The 16,221-nt window shown below is 57.9% G+C and overlaps 3 protein-coding genes across 15 annotated transcripts in view; 2 read left to right on the top strand and 1 right to left on the bottom strand.

The window, feature by feature from the left end:
• Positions 1 to 3,290, top strand: part of KYAT1 (kynurenine aminotransferase 1) — a 31,809-nt gene extending 28,519 nt beyond the window's left edge. For all 13 annotated transcript variants that reach the window (XM_045883287.3, XM_064580005.1, XM_064580001.1 and 10 more), the window contains 7 exons: positions 247 to 367; positions 708 to 784; positions 1,396 to 1,485; positions 1,599 to 1,785; positions 1,868 to 1,947; positions 2,442 to 2,528; positions 2,628 to 3,290. In XM_045883287.3, coding sequence (XP_045739243.1) covers positions 247 to 367; positions 708 to 784; positions 1,396 to 1,485; positions 1,599 to 1,785; positions 1,868 to 1,947; positions 2,442 to 2,528; positions 2,628 to 2,693 — 708 coding nt within the window. In that variant the 3' untranslated portion in view covers positions 2,694 to 3,290. The remainder of the gene's footprint in view (positions 1 to 246; positions 368 to 707; positions 785 to 1,395; positions 1,486 to 1,598; positions 1,786 to 1,867; positions 1,948 to 2,441; positions 2,529 to 2,627) is intronic.
• A 1,010-nt stretch (positions 3,291 to 4,300) lies between these two features.
• SPOUT1 (SPOUT domain containing methyltransferase 1) lies at positions 4,301 to 12,645 on the top strand. The gene is made up of 12 exons (XM_045883278.3): positions 4,301 to 4,743; positions 5,341 to 5,386; positions 5,670 to 5,795; positions 7,403 to 7,562; positions 7,801 to 7,890; positions 8,011 to 8,060; positions 8,268 to 8,398; positions 9,828 to 9,900; positions 10,004 to 10,102; positions 10,620 to 10,722; positions 10,906 to 11,053; positions 11,873 to 12,645. Exons 1-12 carry the CDS (start codon positions 4,708 to 4,710, stop codon positions 11,939 to 11,941), a joined length of 1,131 nt encoding a protein of 376 aa, XP_045739234.1. The 5' UTR covers positions 4,301 to 4,707; the 3' UTR covers positions 11,942 to 12,645.
• ENDOG (endonuclease G) lies at positions 12,034 to 16,180 on the bottom strand. The gene is made up of 3 exons (XM_045883281.3): positions 14,632 to 16,180; positions 13,587 to 13,696; positions 12,034 to 12,374 (listed from the first exon to the last, which is right to left on the bottom strand). The coding sequence occupies exons 1-3, from the start codon at positions 15,139 to 15,141 to the stop codon at positions 12,092 to 12,094; spliced, it is 903 nt and encodes a 300-aa protein (XP_045739237.1). The 5' UTR covers positions 15,142 to 16,180; the 3' UTR covers positions 12,034 to 12,091.
• Between the last annotated feature and the right edge of the window lie 41 nt (positions 16,181 to 16,221).

Genomic DNA, 16,221 nt, shown 5'->3' with positions numbered 1-16,221 from the left:
ATTAGAACAAGAGATGCTCCCAGCGCCCCTGTGACGGAGACATTTACAAGGGTCTTAGGAGCTCTGTGCCAGGAACCGGGGGGCAGAGACCAACATGTATGTTTTCTGTTAGCTCGCAGCAGACCTCCCAGGGTCAGTGTTGTAAGGGATTCAATAGGACGGGATGGAAAAGCCCTTAGCAGCGAACTCGGCGGTATCCATTCATCTCTCTGAGCAGGCCTCTCTGCTTGGTTGTGGTCCCCACAGGTGTTCTCCAAGGCAGAACTGGAGCTGGTGGCCAGCCTGTGCCAACAGCATGACGTGATCTGCATCAGTGACGAGGTCTACCAGTGGCTGGTCTATGACGGGCACCAGCACGTCAGCGTCGGTGAGCCATGCCGGCCTGGGGGCCTCCAGTCCCCCGGGCATTTGTGGCAGGGCCCTGAGCCCAGTCTGGGAGTCCAAGCAGGCCCCGTAATTAGGGCCCGTGGGTCTGGAGCCACACAGGTCGTGTGGCCTGGGGCAGTGACTTCTCTGCAAGCAGGAGGACACAAGGGCACAGCCTCCCGGGGTGGTCATGAACAGGAGCTGAGATGAGCCCCGAAATAGCTTAGCACATAGCAGGGGCCGGGGTGCCGAGAGCCCGAGTGTGTGCCGGGGGCCCGGCCACCACCCCTCCCCTGCCCCTCGCCCCGGTCTCAGCAGCTCCTCTCTTTGGCCTTGGGCAGCCAGCCTCCCGGGCATGTGGGAACGCACCGTGACCATCGGCAGCGCTGGCAAGAGCTTCAGCGCCACTGGCTGGAAGGTGAGTTGACAAGGGTTGGGGTACCGCCTCCCCCCATGATCCAGGGCAGGTGAGGCTGCACTGGGAATCAAGAAGGCGGGTGGCCGGGCGCCTGGGTGGCTGAGTTGGTTAAGCGACTGCCTTCGGCTCAGGTCATGATCCTGGAGTCCCGGGATCGAGTCCCACATCGGGCTCCCTGCTCAGCTGGGAGCCTCCTTCTCCCTCTCCCTCTCCCTTTGCTGGCGGCTCCCCGTGCTTGTGCTCTCTGCCCCACCCCCGCCCCATCAAATAAATAAATAAAATCTAAAAATATATATATATGTGATTAAACAATGTATACATAATATATAAATTTTGTTTTTAAAAATAAATGTGTGGGGCGCCTGGGTGGCTCAGTTGGTTAAGCGACTGCCTTCGGCTCAGGTCATGATCCCGGAGTCCCGGGATCGAGTCCCACATCGGGCTCCCTGCTCGGCAGGGAGTCTGCTTCTCCCTCTGACCCTCCCCCTTCTCATGCTCTCTATCTCATTCTCTCTCTCAAATAAATAAATAAATAATCTTAAAAAAAAAAAAGGGGGGGGGGCTGGCCAGGCCCTGAAGGGCCTCACCCCCTCCCCGTGTTCCCGGTCCAGGTGGGCTGGGCCCTGGGCCCGGACAGTCTCATGAAGCACCTGCGCACCGTGCACCAGAACACAGTCTATCACTGTCCCACGCAGGGTCAGGTGAGGAGAGGCAAGGCACCCTGCTGGGGGGGGCGGGGCCACCACAGAGCCGGTCGGATCACCCCCCCCACCCCACCCCCCCGCCGTGTGCACACCCGCCCTGCCCTCCGCAGGCCGCGGTGGCACAGAGCTTCCAGCACGAGCAACTGCACTTTGGCCAACCCAGCAGCTACTTTGTGCAGCTTCCCCAAGCCATGTGGCGCTACCGGGACCACATGGTTCGCAGCCTGCAGTCTGTGGGCCTGAGGCCCGTGGTCCCCCAGGGCAGCTACTTCCTCATCGCAGACATCTCAGACTTCAGTGAGCAGGACTGGCCAGGCTGGGCGGAGGGGGGCCGGGTGCTGGAGGCGGCTCAGGGCTCAGCGTGGCTTCTGTCCCCCAGAGAGCAAGATGCCCGACTTGCCAGGCGATGTGGACGAGCCCTACGACAGACGCTTCGTCAAGTGGATGATCAGGAACAAGGTGGGCCGGGCTCGGCCTGGGCCCCCGTGGGTGCTTTTAGAGGCCGAGCCCCAATCCAGCCCAGCCTCTGCCATCAGCCCTAGTACTGGGGTGCATCTGTGTCTGGAATTTGCAAAAAGATGCTGTGCGGGCTGGCAGGCATCCCTGGGCTCTCAGGGCCTCGGCCGTCTCATCTGTACAGTGCGGAGTTGGCGCCTTAACCCCGAGCTCATCCGGCTCTGAGCTCTGACCCTAAGGCTGATTTCTTCTCTGGCTCTGCCCTGACCTTCCACGTGGCGCTCCCCCCCCAGGCATCCACCACCTCCCCTCTGTACACAAGGAGGGACTGGGAACGATGCTCTGCCATTCTTTTCCCCTGACCTTGACCCAGCACTGAGAGGTACTGCACCGAAGCTAACTGTCCCTGCCCCAGCCCATCGTGGGAAACTGTCCCCCAGAGCCAGGGCCTGCCATGCTGTGGGGCGGTGTTGAGACGTGGGCTTCCTCCTCCCCAGGGCTTGGCGGCCATCCCGGTCTCCGTCTTCTACAGCAGGCCACATCAGAAGCACTTCGACCACTATGTCCGCTTCTGTTTTGTGAAGGTAAAGGACGGGGTTGGTGGGGAGAGAGGGCCTCCTCAAGCTCCCCATGGCCCACTGGTGGTATGGGGAGAGGGGTAGGACCTATCTGTGTTGGTGCAGGATGAGTCCACGCTCCAGGCCATGGACGAGAAGCTGCGGAAATGGAAGGATGAACTCAGGCCCTGACGCCGCCTGCTCATCCCGGCCCCACCTGGTTGCTGCATGTTCTTTGCCAGGGTGTCAGCCCTTCCCAGGCTGGGCGTAGACTGAGCTAGGGGCCCCCTTCTCTGTGACACAGGATATCCCCAGGGAAGAGCCCTCCTTCTTGGTCTTGGTGGATTCAGAAGCGCTTCCCACAGTACCTATATTCCTGTCATAGTGGTGAGGTGCACCTGACCTGGGCCTCTTCCTGCTCCTCCCTGGATTGGGTCATAGAGTCTTGGGTCCCCTCCGTATTCTGTAGTTGATGAACCGATATTAATACAGTATTATTAACTAAAGTCCATAGTTTACATTAGGGTTCACTCTGTGTTGTACATTCTACAGGTTTTGGCAAAGACATAATGTCATGTATCTACCATTACAGTATGGTAGACTTGTTTGGGACTCAAGGGACAGAGTCCAGCAGTGTACTGGCCTCGAGTCCCAGCCCTGCTCTGGTCCCAGCCTAGGCTCCCGCATCCCGCCCTTTCTTTCTCTCCTTAGATAACCTCGGGAAGTGGTCTTTAGGCTTGAGTCCTCAAGCCAGTACTTTTCACCCATAATAAAGCTTTAACTTATTTAGACCCTTATTGGCTGCTTCTCTCTGCTTCACACGGTGGTGCTGATCGCTGATGGGGCCTGGGGCGAAACAGAAGACACCTCAGTGAAACTTAGATCCCAGCCCCTCTTTGTACAAACGTGTTTTGTGGAGTAAAATGGAGGCCCAGAGCAGGGCAAGGCCTGGGGACTTGTGTGAACCCAGGGCTCAGAAGAGGTGTGGCTGTGGCACATTGTGCATGTGTAGGAGGTGGGGGCCTCCGTTGAGTGTCTGACAGGGAGACACGAACAGTCTCCTGTCTCACAGGGGTCAGAGTGCAGGCCAGGAGGGCCAGGGAGTTCAGGCAGAAGGGGAAGGAAGTAGCGCATTTAACTGTGCACCCCCCTGTGTCAGGGGCGTAGATGCCCACCATCTCATTAAACAAGCCTCTGAGGACGCCTGGGTGGCTCAGTTGGTTAAGCGACTGCCTTCAGCTCAGGTCATGATCCTGGAGTCCCAGGATCGAGTCCCGCATCTGGCTCCCCGCTCAGTGGGGAGTCTGCTTCTCCCTCTGACCCTCAAGATCTCTATCTCATTCTCTCTCTCAAATAAATAAATAAAATCTTAAATAAATAAATAAATAAATAAGCTACATACTTTGATTCCAACTATATGACATTCTGGAAAAGACAAAACTATAGAGATAGTAAAAAAAGATTAGTGGTTGCCAGGGGCTTGGAAGAGGGTAGGTGGAACACAAGATTTTTAGGGCAGTGGACTTATTTTGTACCATACTGTAATGGTAGATACATGACATTATGTCTTTGCCAAAACCTGTAGAATGTACAACACAGAGTGAACCCTAATGTAAACTATGGACTTTAGTTAATAATACTGTATTAATATCGGTTCATCAACTACAGTAAAGGTACACAGTAAGGCAAGATGTTGAGAGTGGGGGGAAATGAGTGGGGGAGAAGGGTTATATGGGAACTCTACTATGTGCTCAATTTTTGATAAATCTGCTCTAAAAAATAAAGTCTGTTAGTTAAAAGAGAGAGTAAATGAATGCATCCATAAAAGAACTGGATTAAATTCTAAGATCATTTCCAGCTCTGAATCACACTCCAGCTCTGGGCCTCAAGGTCCCCATGTAGAATAAAATCGAGCTGAGTTTTAAGTGTCGCGCTCCTGCGGAAACGGAGGGCGGCTCTCCTGTCGTCCAAAGATTCAGCACAGCACTGCACAAACTGCCCCTCTGGACCCTCGAGGCCGGCGACAAGTTCTGGCCCCCACGCCCTGCGCGGACCCTGCTCACCCACAACCCACGCGCTCGCAGAGCCGCCAGACGTGTAGGCCACGCCCCCGCATGCCATTGGCTCTCCGATTGGACGGCTCGGGGGGTGTGACCGGAAGAGGTGAGTCTGATTGGCAGGGCGTGGCCGACGGTGTGCGGGGAATATGGCGGAGCGTGTGAAGAAGCGGCCCTGCGGCCCGGTAAGTGGCGGGGGGTGGAGCCCCGGGGCAGGACAGGGGGTGGGGGCGCTAGAACGAGCCGCGTGGGGGCCCGTGGCGGGGTTGGGCCGCGCCTCCCGCTCCCTGCTTATGGCTGATCCGAGGCCGGAAGCCCCGAGGTGCCGCATGCTCGTGGCCGCGTGCGCCCCTGCGCATGAGAACCGGGGGTCAGTGCCGGGGTCCGAGCCAGGGCCGGGACAGCGTCAGGTAGCCCATTGCTGGAGCCCCTTGCGGCTACTCTGACCCGGGCGTGGATTCAGGAGGTGGCGTATCTTTCGTGGCGTATCTCTTCTGACTCCCAGGGCGACAGGAGGCAGATCCTCTCCCCCCGAGCTTCAGTTCCCTCTTCTGTCGTGTCAGACTCGATTCGACAACTTACTGAGTGCTTGCTATGTGTCAGGCCCGGTCCCAGGCCCTAGAGTGTCGCAGGTCTCCGCTCTCTGACGCTCTCCCAGCAGCAGCGGTGTGGGGGCATTCCGCGGTTTCCTCACCACCCCCACTGATAGGCAGGAAGTGGGACCCCCTCCCAGTTGTGATCCTTAAGCCTCACTCCGGTACCTCTTCCCATTCCTACTCTAGGGTGAACATGGCCAAAGGGTCGAGTGGCGAAAATGGAAGCAGCAGAGTAAGTAAGAGGCTGAAGGGGAGGGGATCTATTCAGCCTTGCCCGAGGCCACTCCAGCAGTGCGCTGCTGAACCTCGGGGGGAGCCTCCAGGTGTGTCCCTCTGGGTCCCCCAGCACCCAAAATGGGAAAGACCGGCCACGGAGGCTCCTCTGGCTGCTCAGTAAGCAGCACGGGAGAGGCCAGGCTGACCGTATTGGGAGGGCACCATCTTCTGGACTGCTCCATGTCCCTCTCCCTCCAAGTCCCTTTCCCCTCCACCAATCCGCATGTCCTCTTCTCCAGAGAAAGAGGAGAAAAAGAAGTGGAAGGATCTCAAGCTGATGAAAAAACTGGAGCGGCAGCTTGCACAGGAAGAACAGGCAAAGCTCCAGCAGGAAGAAGAAGCAACTGCACAGAGGGAGGACCAGGGTGAGCAGACTGGGTCCTGGGCAGGGAAGAGAATGTCATATCTGAAAGGGACCTTAGAGACCAGTGGGTCCAGACGTCTTGTCCTGAGGGAGAAACTGAGGTCCAGAGAATGGGGAAACCTGAGTCCTAACCTCCTACTTAGGTAGACTTCAATCCTTTGGAGCCTAAGCATTACATATCATAACTTTATACCTCCAGAACTCATCATCATAATGACAGGTTTTTGTTTTTGTTGTTTTTTTTTACTTTTTTATTGAACACTTTCTGTGTGCTTTAATGTAGTTGTTCATTTACTTATTTTTTTTTTAAGATTTTATTTATTTGACAGAGAGACACAGCGAGAGAGGAACACACGCAGGGGGAGTGGGAGAGGGAGAAGCAGGCTTCCCGCGGAGCAGGGAGCCCGATGTGGGGCTCGATCCCAGGACCCTGGGACCATGACCTGAGCCAAAGGCAGACGCTTAACGATTGAGCAACCCAGGCGCCCGCGTTTACTTATTTTGATTTTATTTTTTTAAGGAAGCTCTACACCCAACGTGGGGCTTGAACTCACAACCCTGAGATCAAGAGTTGAACGCTCTACCAACTAAGCCAGCCAGGCGCCCCTTATTTTGATTATAATAAGAATTTGTCTTTTTTTCTCATTAAATAATACCCGTTCAAAACATCCCCCTCCCCAAAATACAGAAAACTGTAAAGAAGAAAAATCCCAGCAAACATTGCAGTGAAAGTTTCTCCAGGTGTTACGTTATATCCACTTATGCATATGTAGAGTATAGAGATACAGTTTTACAAAAATGAAGTCACTTTATCCGTTAGCTTCTGGACTTGGTTTTTCTCATTCCACATTGTGCCCTGTGTGTCCTTCCACATTAGTACATCTGGATCTACCCTAACAGATTGTATCTTTTCTCCTCTGTCTAGACCCAAATGTCAGGAGGGTTAGGGTGTCATAACACGCCCTCTAAGCCCGTTGGTTACCAGTGATGATGTTGACAGTGGGGATAGCAATTGAGCATGTCAGTTGTTTCAGACACCAGGGAAGTCCTTCCTGGGTGTTCCCTCATGTGGCTCCCTTTGGGTGACTCTGGGAGGGAAATATGGTGGTCCCTCTGGAACTAGACAGCCTGAACCCGTATCTCAGCTGTCTTGCCTTTTGTGTGACCTTGTGCCACATGTTTGATCTCTCTGGGTCACAGGGTCCCCACTTCTCGATGGGGATCATAGTAGTACTTCTTAGGGTTATGGGGTAAATGCACACAGAAAAGGCCCTAATAATCTTAGCTCTCTTTATTATCCCCATTTGACAGCTCGAGAACTGAGGCAGTGGGGGTGGAGCCAGCACATGAACGTGGGCCAGTGCCTCTAACCACTCTCCAGTCTTGCCCAGTGGTGTGCCCTGTCCATGGGCGCCTCAGGGACCAGTAGGTCCATTTTCCTCCTGGGTAGATTGAGGCCTCGAAAGGGGAGTTGGATCTATTTTGCTGGCCTCAAAATTCCTCCCAGAGGAAAAGTTTTCTAACTCTGGGCCCTGGGATTAGAGGGAGAGAGGGGAGAGCTCGACCCTAGCCTCTTAGACTGCCCATGAACGCCCCTCCCCTGCCCAGGTCGGCCCTACACCCTGAGTGTGGCCCTGCCAGGCTCCATCCTGGACAATGCCCAGTCACCAGAGCTGCGCACCTACCTGGCTGGCCAGATTGCCAGAGCCTGCACCATCTTCTGTGTGGATGAGATTGTGGTGTTCGACGAAGAAGGCCAAGATGCCAAGTGAGGGGCCATCCAATAGGGCACCGGCACTCAGTGAGGAGGGAGGGACCGCTAGGACTGACTTTGCTTCATCCTTGTCGCTGCCTACTTGCCTGGGCGGAGAACGCTGCCTACAGTTTCCCCTGGTGAATCTGGTGGGAAGAGTTGCAAAGCAGGGGCACTGCAGGGGTCAGATTGGGTGGAGGAGCTCTCGAAGGGAGCACAGTAGGCTCTGGAAGCCCTATCTTTCTCTCTCCAGGACCGTGGAGGGAGAATTCAGGGGAGTCGGTAAGAAGGGGCAGGCATGCGTGCAGCTGGCCCGGATCCTGCAGTACCTGGAGTGTCCACAGTAAGGGGGTGAAGGGCAGACTTCCCTGAACGTGATGGGGAGGAGGAGGGTGGTCGAGGTGCAGGTCAGGCAGGGGACAGCCTCCCCTGGGAACTTCCTGAGATCCACGGTCTTTACTAGGTACCTACGAAAGGCGTTCTTCCCCAAGCATCAGGATCTCCAGTTTGCAGGTAAGGCCGCAGGGGGTGCTGACCCCATTTCTCATGGATCACCCCCCAGACCCTGAGAAATTGCTGCTCGGTTGAGAAAACAGGCCCAGGCAGGGCAAGGCCTCTGCCTGGTGGCAAACAGCAGGTCTGTGGCAGCCCTGGAACTCGGACCAGGCCTCCAAGGTTCCTGCCATACCACCATGTGCCTTTGCATCTCCCAACCCACAGGGCTTCTGAACCCCTTGGACAGCCCTCACCACATGCGTCAGGATGAGGAGTCCGAGTTCAGAGAAGGCATCGTGGTGGACCGGCCCACCCGGCCAGGCCACGGGTCCTTTGTCAACTGTGGCATGAAGAAGGTAGGGATTGGGAGAGCGGGTTGGGACAGACATTCCGGACACATCCGGCCATGGAGGGCAGGCAGGGTCCTGTGAGCAGGGAGCCCTGGACCCGGGCATCTGTGTAGATGACCCGGGCCCTACTGATGTAGATTTGGGCCAGAGAAGTGCCCCCAAACAGGGCTCAGTAGATAAAGCCAGGAGCAAATACACTGTTTCTTGTTGCACTTTTTTTTTTTTTTTTAAGATTTTATTTATTTATTCATGAGAGATAGAGAGAGAGAGAGAGAGGCAGAGGGAGAAGCAGGCTTCCCACGATGCAGGGAGCCCGATGCGGGACTCGATCCCAGGACCCTGGAATCATGACCTGAGCCGAAGGCAGACGCTTAACCATCTGAGCCACCCAGGCGCCCAAATACACTGTTTCTTAAAAAGTAAATGAACAGAGGTAGTCCTCACGCTCAGACCCAATCCACCCCAGCCAAAACCCTACAAAAACAAGTTTAGGATCCCTCTGGGGCAGCTCCGGCAGGACGCAGAGCCACGCTGGGATTGGCGCATTCATCTGCTGCCTGCTTACTCTCAGGGCTTCTGGATTCAGAGACAGAAATACTTCAAGGTGGAGGGTCCCCTCCCCTCAAAAAGAGCAGACCAGAAATGACGGGCTAACTGCAGACCAGGATGACCCAGACCCAGACGAAAGGAGAAAACAGGAGAAACCTCAGAAGGGAAAGTGCCCTATCCTGAATTCAGAGTTGGCACAAAACACAGACATCGGTTATCACTCGTCGCAGCTCCCGTTGACCTCACACCGGGCCCTGGGCTGTTGTGTGTGGAGGGTTTGCTGTTCGACAGCGGAGGGAACTGAGGCTCGCAGAGGTTAAGTGGCCTGCTCACACCGCTGTAGCTAGGAAGTGGTGTAGCCACATCTGTTCAGAACGTAGAAGACTGGGATTCCATCTTGCGAAATACTCCTGCCCTGTGCCAGGCCCAGGGCGTTTGTCTTTGCCCAGCGTCTGGTAGTTTTGCAAGAATGGTCTCTCTCTCTCTCTCTCTCTTTTTTTTTTTTTTTAAGATTTATTTATTTGAGAGAGAGAGAACCTGCACATGCTTGCATGGGGAGCAGGGAGGGGCAGAGGGAGAAGGAGAGAGTCCTCAAGCGGACTCCCTGCTGGGTGTAGAGCCCATCGTGGGGCTCGATCCCAGGACCCCGGGATCTCGCCCTGAGCCGAAATCCAGAGTCGGCTGCTTAACCGACTGAACCACCCAGTCACCCCACAAATGGTCTCTTGAGAGCAGGTCTGGCCTGGGTGCCAGAGAAAGGGGACAGAGGTTGAGCTGGACCCCTCAGGTACCTTGTGAGCCGCTCAGATCTCCCAGCATCTGGGAGAACAGTGACACCTGCTGGCCGTCTGGGGAACAGCACCCATTTCTCCTGGCTTCTCCCCAGGAGGTGAAGATTGACAAGAACTTGGAGCCTGGACTTCGCGTGACAGTACAGCTGAACCAGAAGCAGCTCCCAGGTATCTGGAAACTTCCCAGCCTGGCCCAGCCGGAGGGCTTGGAACCGCCTCGGCCACCTCCTGTCCCTCACCCCCTCTTCACAGCCTCCCTGCTTCTCTGCAGAAAGCAAGACCTACCGGGGAAAAGTCGTGTCATCGCAGGACCCTCGCACCAAAGCCGGTCTCTACTGGGGCTACACGGTCCGGCTGGCCTCCTGCCTCAGTAAGGACAGAGCTTCCTCCGATGAAGAGCTGGCCCCTCTCTGGGAGGCCGCAGAGAGCCTTGCTTGACCCAAAAGGCACACCAGCGTCCTTGGCCTGCCACCTTACTGGGTGTCCTTAAGCAAATACCTTTCCTTCTCTGGGACTTGGTCTCCCTGACTGCGCTGCTTGGAATACTGTAAAGGACTTCTGAGGAAAAGGATCGCGATTCATTAGTAACGTCTGCCGTGGGGTTGGGAATAGGACAAAAGGACCAGATAGGTCTAGGGTGCACTATGAATTCTCAGAGCTCCTTCCTACCCGCCTTCAGCTTTGCGTCCCCAGTCTCGCATAGGTGTGGTTTCTCCCTGCTGAGTCCCGGACTTCCCAGGAATGGTGGGTGTGTGTAGCTGGGTGTGACTCCCTTACCTGAGTCCCCTTTTCCAGCCCTTCTCCCCCCCGCCCCCATATGCAGACACACATAGCCAAGTGGCTCTGGCATTGGAACGGGACCCCCAGGGAACTGGTCTCTCGCCCAGGTGCTGTGTTTGCTGAGGCCCCCTTCCAGGACGGGTATGACCTGACCATTGGGACATCAGAGAGAGGCTCGGATGTGACCTCCGCCCAGCTGCCCAGCTTCAGGTGGGTACAGCCTGGGGCAGGGGCTGGGGAAGGGGAAATGGAGCCGGAAACCTGTTTGGTGGAGGTAGAGCTATACAGACTGGGCCCCTAACTGTGTCCCGGGAGGGGGGGCTGAGAGCTCTGGGAAGCTGCATTCAGTGTGGCCTTAGTGAGCAGGGACTGAACCCCTCCTGTGGGTGCCAGGCATGCTCTCGTGGTGTTCGGGGGCCTCCAGGGGCTGGAAGCTGGAGTGGATGCTGACCCCAACCTAGAGGTGGCCGAACCCAGTGTCCTCTTCGATCTGTACGTCAATACCTGCCCTAGCCAGGGCAGCCGCACCATCCGCACCGAGGTGAGCCTGCCTGCCTCCCGCCTGCAGCCCCCAGGCTGTTCTCAAGGTTCTACTGCCAGCCAGGGGTCTATCCAAGTGGGGGTGCAGCTCTGCCCAAGGCTGTCTCAAGCCAGCCTTCACTGGAGATGGTTTCCTAACGGCCTCGGCCTCTCACCACCATGAATTCCAGCAGGGACAGAGTAGGAGTGAGCTGGGAGTCGAGAATCCTGGGTGCTGGTGCCCATCCAGCTGTTCCCAGGCTGGGTAACTCAGGAGACCCTGGCCATCCCAGCTCTGGGCCTCAGTTTCCCCAGCCGTACGCTCAGTGATCCACTTCCTCCACGTGACCGTGGTGGGCATGGCAGCCCTCCCCACTGGGCTTCAGTGGCACCTCAGTCCTGTGGGGGGCAGTATGCAGCCAGCTCTGGGAGCCTCAGTCCTGTGCACCCATGGGACCGGTGGACCCACTTCTGAGGTCCGCACGCTCGAGGCACTTGGCGTCCAGTAGTCTCAAAGGGTGGTGACTACACAGGTGGGCAGCTCCAGTCTGTCCCTGAGGGCCCTCCAGGGGCCACACCCTCCCAGCAGGAAGCCCTGCACCCACCCTGTCCTGGGAGCTGAGAACACCCCTTAAGGAGCAGAGAGGCAAGGGCATGCAGCCAGCCTGTGGCAGATCGGTAGGATGGGGCTGAGCCTGTTCTTAACATCCTGGGGGCCCTGCGGAGGGCAGCAAGCCCCGGGGCCGGGGGAGGGGGTCTGGGCGGTCGAGCCCTGTGAGGCTGGGAGCTGGGCACCCGCCAGCCTCCCAGGCCCCAGCCCACGGCCACACTTCCCCTCCAGGAGGCCATCCTCATCTCCCTGGCTGCCCTGCAGCCTGGCCTCACCCAGGCGGGTGCCCGGCCCAGCTGAAGGTTCCGGCAGGCCGAAGACCGCAAAGCAGCGGCACGGAAGCCAGAGGCTCCTGAGGGGCCCCTGGGACAGACACAGCCGGGACTTCTGTCTCCAAAGATCACCACCTTTAATGCGACCCAGCCCCCACAGTCCGGCAGGGTACGGCCTTCACTTGGAGCCTGCAGTGATGGCCTTGAGGCTCCCTGCCCGCGCCAGAATATTTGGCACAAAGAGCAGCCCCGAGGCCCGCTCGATGCTCTCGATGGGCACCAGGAAGCGCTCCAGCGGGACCGCCTCGTCCACAGGAGCGTTGGGCATCACGTAGGAGTGGAGTTCGATTTGCCCGCCTGCTGCCTCCAGGATCAGCACCTTGAAGAAGTGGGTGGGCACCGCCACGTGGTTCTTGCCGATGACCTGGTACTTCACATAGGACTTGCCGTCGGCCTCCGTCCTGCGGGCAGACCCGGGCGCACGAGGCCTTTCAGAGCTCCCGAGGGTCTGCTCGGGCCCGAGGCTGCTCCTCCGAGAAGCCTTCCCGGCCTGACTTCCACCTTGTGTCAGCCTGTAGGACTGCCCCCTCAGCGGGAGGCTTCTGTGCCCTTCTTGGCTCCCCCAGGAGGCTGGGGGCTCTCTGCAGGGTAGACGCTCCCTCACCCTGTTTCCCTCAGGCCCAGCACCGGGTCAGGCAGGGTGGGTGGTGGCAATAAATGCGGCTGAGAGAATCCGGCCTTGTGGGCATTCACCTTCATTCGTGCAGACCCGACACTACCGCCTACCTCCCCCGTGGAGGGTGAGCACCACGTGGGCGAGGGCCTGGGGCCCAGAACACGGGATGGAGGACTTCGGTCTTCCCCTCGGCGGGGCCTACTCCATTCCAGCAGGCCATAGGAGGGACCTGCTAGTCATCCATGCCTCCTCAGCCAGCCCATGCTGAGCGCTTACTACAGTGACCTCCACCACCCGCCTTTCACCCTGAAGCAACCGCGAGGTAGGAAATGGCTATTATCCCCACTTTACAGGAGAGGATATTGAGGTCATTTGCCCATGGCACCCAGAGACCAGGTGATAGGGCCTGGGTTCCTTCTGGGGCCTGTGGACTCCAGAGCCAGTGGCTTCCCCACAACCCTTCACCTCCCCAATCTGTCTTCAGTGGGCCGGAAAATTCACTGAGCATGCCCAGGGGAGCTCAGTCCCTTCTACCTGGGAGGCAGGGCTGCAGAGGGACAAGAGTGAAGGCTCGGGATCGGGGAGATGGAGGCCAAACCCTGGCTCCAGAGGGTGAGGAGGGTTGCTCTAAGCAGAGGAAACTGAAAGCAAGAGCCTGGTGCAAGGCTTTCTATCTGAACAGAAAGGGAGTCGGGCACATGGCAAGAGGTGAGGAGAGAGAAGAACAGAGGCAGGTTTGGGGCCTGATGCCAGGGCAGAAGAGACAGTCTTTGTGGGTACCCCCACAGGCCTCTAGCTATAGAAATGCAGTTAGGGGGTCTGAAGCAGAGAACGGACAGTCTTGTCAAGAAACTAGACGATGTGACTTGTCACTGCGTGCGCACCCAGAGACTGAAGTGGGCCTGGATGGTGAGTGGCAGGAGGGGGCCTCTAGTGAATGGGAGGCCCTGGCATCCCCAGCTGTTCCCCCCCACCCCCACCCCAGTTCTAGCCTTACCTGGGCAGGAAGAGCGGCCCCGTGCATACATAGACATTTTGGTAGGTGCGAGTCAGGCTGCGGCTGTACTTCTCCAGGTTGTTCCAGGCGTTCTGGTTGAGATGGGGCACCTGGTTGGAGAGGTGGGGCTCAGACAGACTGTCAGATGGGCAGGAACTGGCACCAAGCCAGGACAGTCCGATGGGGAGTGGGCTGGGCAAGCATGCTGAGGTAACGGGTTCAAGGAAGGAGAGTCACCGTTAGGCCACCTGGCCGTGAGGGTGGAGCCAGACAGAGCTCGGGGGGTGCTAGCCCGCCCCCATCTAGAATGGGAGGACTGACATCCCAGGTCTCAAAACCGCTTTTCAGCTCCAAAGAGATGCACTAAGGAAAGGAGCACTTCTCCCTCTTCAGAGAAACAAGCCCCCCTCCCCCCCATCCCCGGGGCCTCATGGGAAGGCCAACTCTCCAGCCCTACCCTCTCCTTCCTGAACCGCGTGCAGAGCCCAGCTGGAAGTCATGTATCTGCTCTTGACTCCCCACTCTTGAGCTCTCCAGTGTCTAGTCAAATGGGCAGGGAACTGAGACGCTGGAAGAGCAAAAGTCAGATGGGAGGTTCAGACCCCCTGGGCTTCACCCAGAGCCCCAGGTCGTCTCCAGGCCCTGCTTGAACAGGGCTTGAAATAGAGCACACAGTGAGTTACTTTCCTCTGACTCCTGGGAGGCAGGCAGGGTAGGGACAATGGCTGAAAGCTCAGGCTCCTCTAGACAGACTGCCTGGGTCACCTGCTGTGTGACAATGGGCCAGTCACTTTGCCTCTCTGTGCCTCAGTTCCCTCATTACAGCTAATATGCGCTGAAGGCATGCCATGGGCCAGGAAGAGTGCTCAGTACCCTCGTGTGCCCTGTCTTCGCTGCGAGGAAACTGAAGCTCAGGGAGGTGCCCAGAGGCCCACAGTTAAGGTCGGACTGCAGAGCGGGTGCTGGGTGGCTTCGTGCTCGGTGCCTCCCGCCAGGGGCGCGCGGGGTGAGCAGCCAGGCGCCTGACCCGCGGCGCGGGCGCTACCTGGGGCGCGACGTTACTCAGGTAGAAGGTGTCCTCCACGGCCTTCTGGCTCCAGCGGTGGTTGGCGGCGGCGGCGAGGTGGCCGCGGTCGAAGCCACTGCCGCGGTAGTCGGCGTTGGTGGCGCGGTGGTACGCGTGCACGGAGTCGTCCTCGCGGAAGTCGCACGAGCGGCGGTCGCCGTCGCCGCGGAGCCGCTCGGGCCGCAGCTGCTCGACCACCCAGAGCGCGCCGCGGGTGCGCGGGTCGTAGCACAGCACGTACGACTCGCGGCTCTTGAGCTGCGCCAGCCCCGGCAGCCCGTACTTGGCCAGCTCGCCGGCGCCCGCCGGGGCCCCAGGCTTCGCGGGCACGGCGGGCAGTTCGGCCGCCGCGGCCACGGGCAACACGGGCAGCCGGCCCAGCAGCCCCGGCGCCACCCGCGCGTCCTCCCGCCGCCGCCGCCAGCTTTCGGCCGCCGCGCCCAGGCCCGCGCCCAGCGCCAGGGTCAGGCTGGCCCGCAGGGCCTGCATGGCGGGGAGCGCGGCCCGAGAGCAGGTGGAGGGCGGCCCGTGGCGCCCCGGGAACACCGCGACCTCCGGCTGCCGACCCGCGAGGCTCTTAAAGGGGCCGCGCCGGTCTGCGGGGCCCACCGCGGGGGAGGAGGCCGGGTAGGGGCGCGGGACGGTGGGCTGCCCGTCGCTTCCACTCGCGGACGCTTCGAAGAACTGGGGAACCCCAACAGAATGGGTCAGGACCGGCGCCGAGGGGACGTGCCGGCGCCCTTTCTTTGCCCTTTTAAGACGTGCACCCGGGAGGGGGCGGGACGTGCCCCTGGTTCGTGACTGGACGCCGCCGCCCGGCTCCGCCCCGCCCCCTCATTGGACTGCACGGGGACGCTCCGCGCCGCGGGTAGGAGCGCCTACTTATTTATGACTTACGAGCGCCGAGAAGTGTCAGGCACTGATCTAACGCGCTTTCACTACTTGACTTAATCTTCAAAAGAGCCCCGAGAGGAAGTTCCTAGTTGGCTGGACAAAGAAACAAGGACAAGATCCCAGGTCTGCCTGACACCAAAATCTACCCTTCTAACCATTACACCTAAGTCGAAAGTTGTAGGACGTTGGTAAATATTTTAACACCGGGCAAGAGGACAGGGATGCAGGCGGCTGATGCTAACGGCTAGATGGGACAGAAAATGGCACGATTCTAGAAGGCAGTTTGGCAGTATGTATAAATGCCTTAAAAAGGTTCATACCTTTCAACCTACTTAGAAGACTGAGCTGGGGAAACGAATCGGGAATGCAAGGATTTTAAACACGAAAGCTTCCCCCCACGGTATTACTTATAACGGAGGCTGAAATAAGCAAACTGTTCCAAGATAGGGGCTGGATTCAGACATTTTTAGCATATGAGAATACTATATAGCCCGTAAATATATTTTTAACATCATACAGCAACTTGCTTACCACCTAACCTGAGGGGGGAGACAGTACACAAAAGTGTATCAAGAAAATGACAATGTAGCAAAGACTAACATATTCTCAGTGATTTTCTCTATAGACTGTGAGTAGTACGGATTTTATTTGAAGTTTTGTCAATCTCAAAAATAA

The sequence above is a fragment of the Mirounga angustirostris genome, unplaced genomic scaffold (assembly GCF_029215605.1).
Source record: "Mirounga angustirostris isolate CCGP_5_RB_7025 unplaced genomic scaffold, mMirAng1.0.hap1 SCAF_15, whole genome shotgun sequence".
NCBI classification, from domain to species: Eukaryota; Metazoa; Chordata; class Mammalia; order Carnivora; family Phocidae; genus Mirounga; species Mirounga angustirostris.
Note: the sequence above shows the minus strand (reverse complement) of the source record. Positions and strands in the feature narration are given on the sequence as shown.

Bases quoted from the DNA above. Each gene is read 5' to 3' on its own strand.
- SPOUT1 (XM_045883278.3), top strand. From the start codon at position 4,708: ATGGCGGAGCGTGTGAAGAAGCGGCCCTGCGGCCCG. The intron at 7,563-7,800 runs GTGAGGGGCCAT...TTCTCTCTCCAG, and splicing joins GAAGAAGGCCAAGATGCCAA to GACCGTGGAGGGAGAATTCA. The intron at 8,399-9,827 runs GTAGGGATTGGG...GCTTCTCCCCAG, and splicing joins TCAACTGTGGCATGAAGAAG to GAGGTGAAGATTGACAAGAA.
- ENDOG (XM_045883281.3), bottom strand. From the start codon at position 15,141: ATGCAGGCCCTGCGGGCCAGCCTGACCCTGGCGCTGGGCGCGGGCCTG. The intron at 13,697-14,631 runs GTAGCGCCCGCG...CTCTCCAACCAG, and splicing joins TGAGTAACGTCGCGCCCCAG to GTGCCCCATCTCAACCAGAA. The intron at 12,375-13,586 runs GTAAGGCTAGAA...GTCTGCCCGCAG, and splicing joins GGGCCGCTCTTCCTGCCCAG to GACGGAGGCCGACGGCAAGT.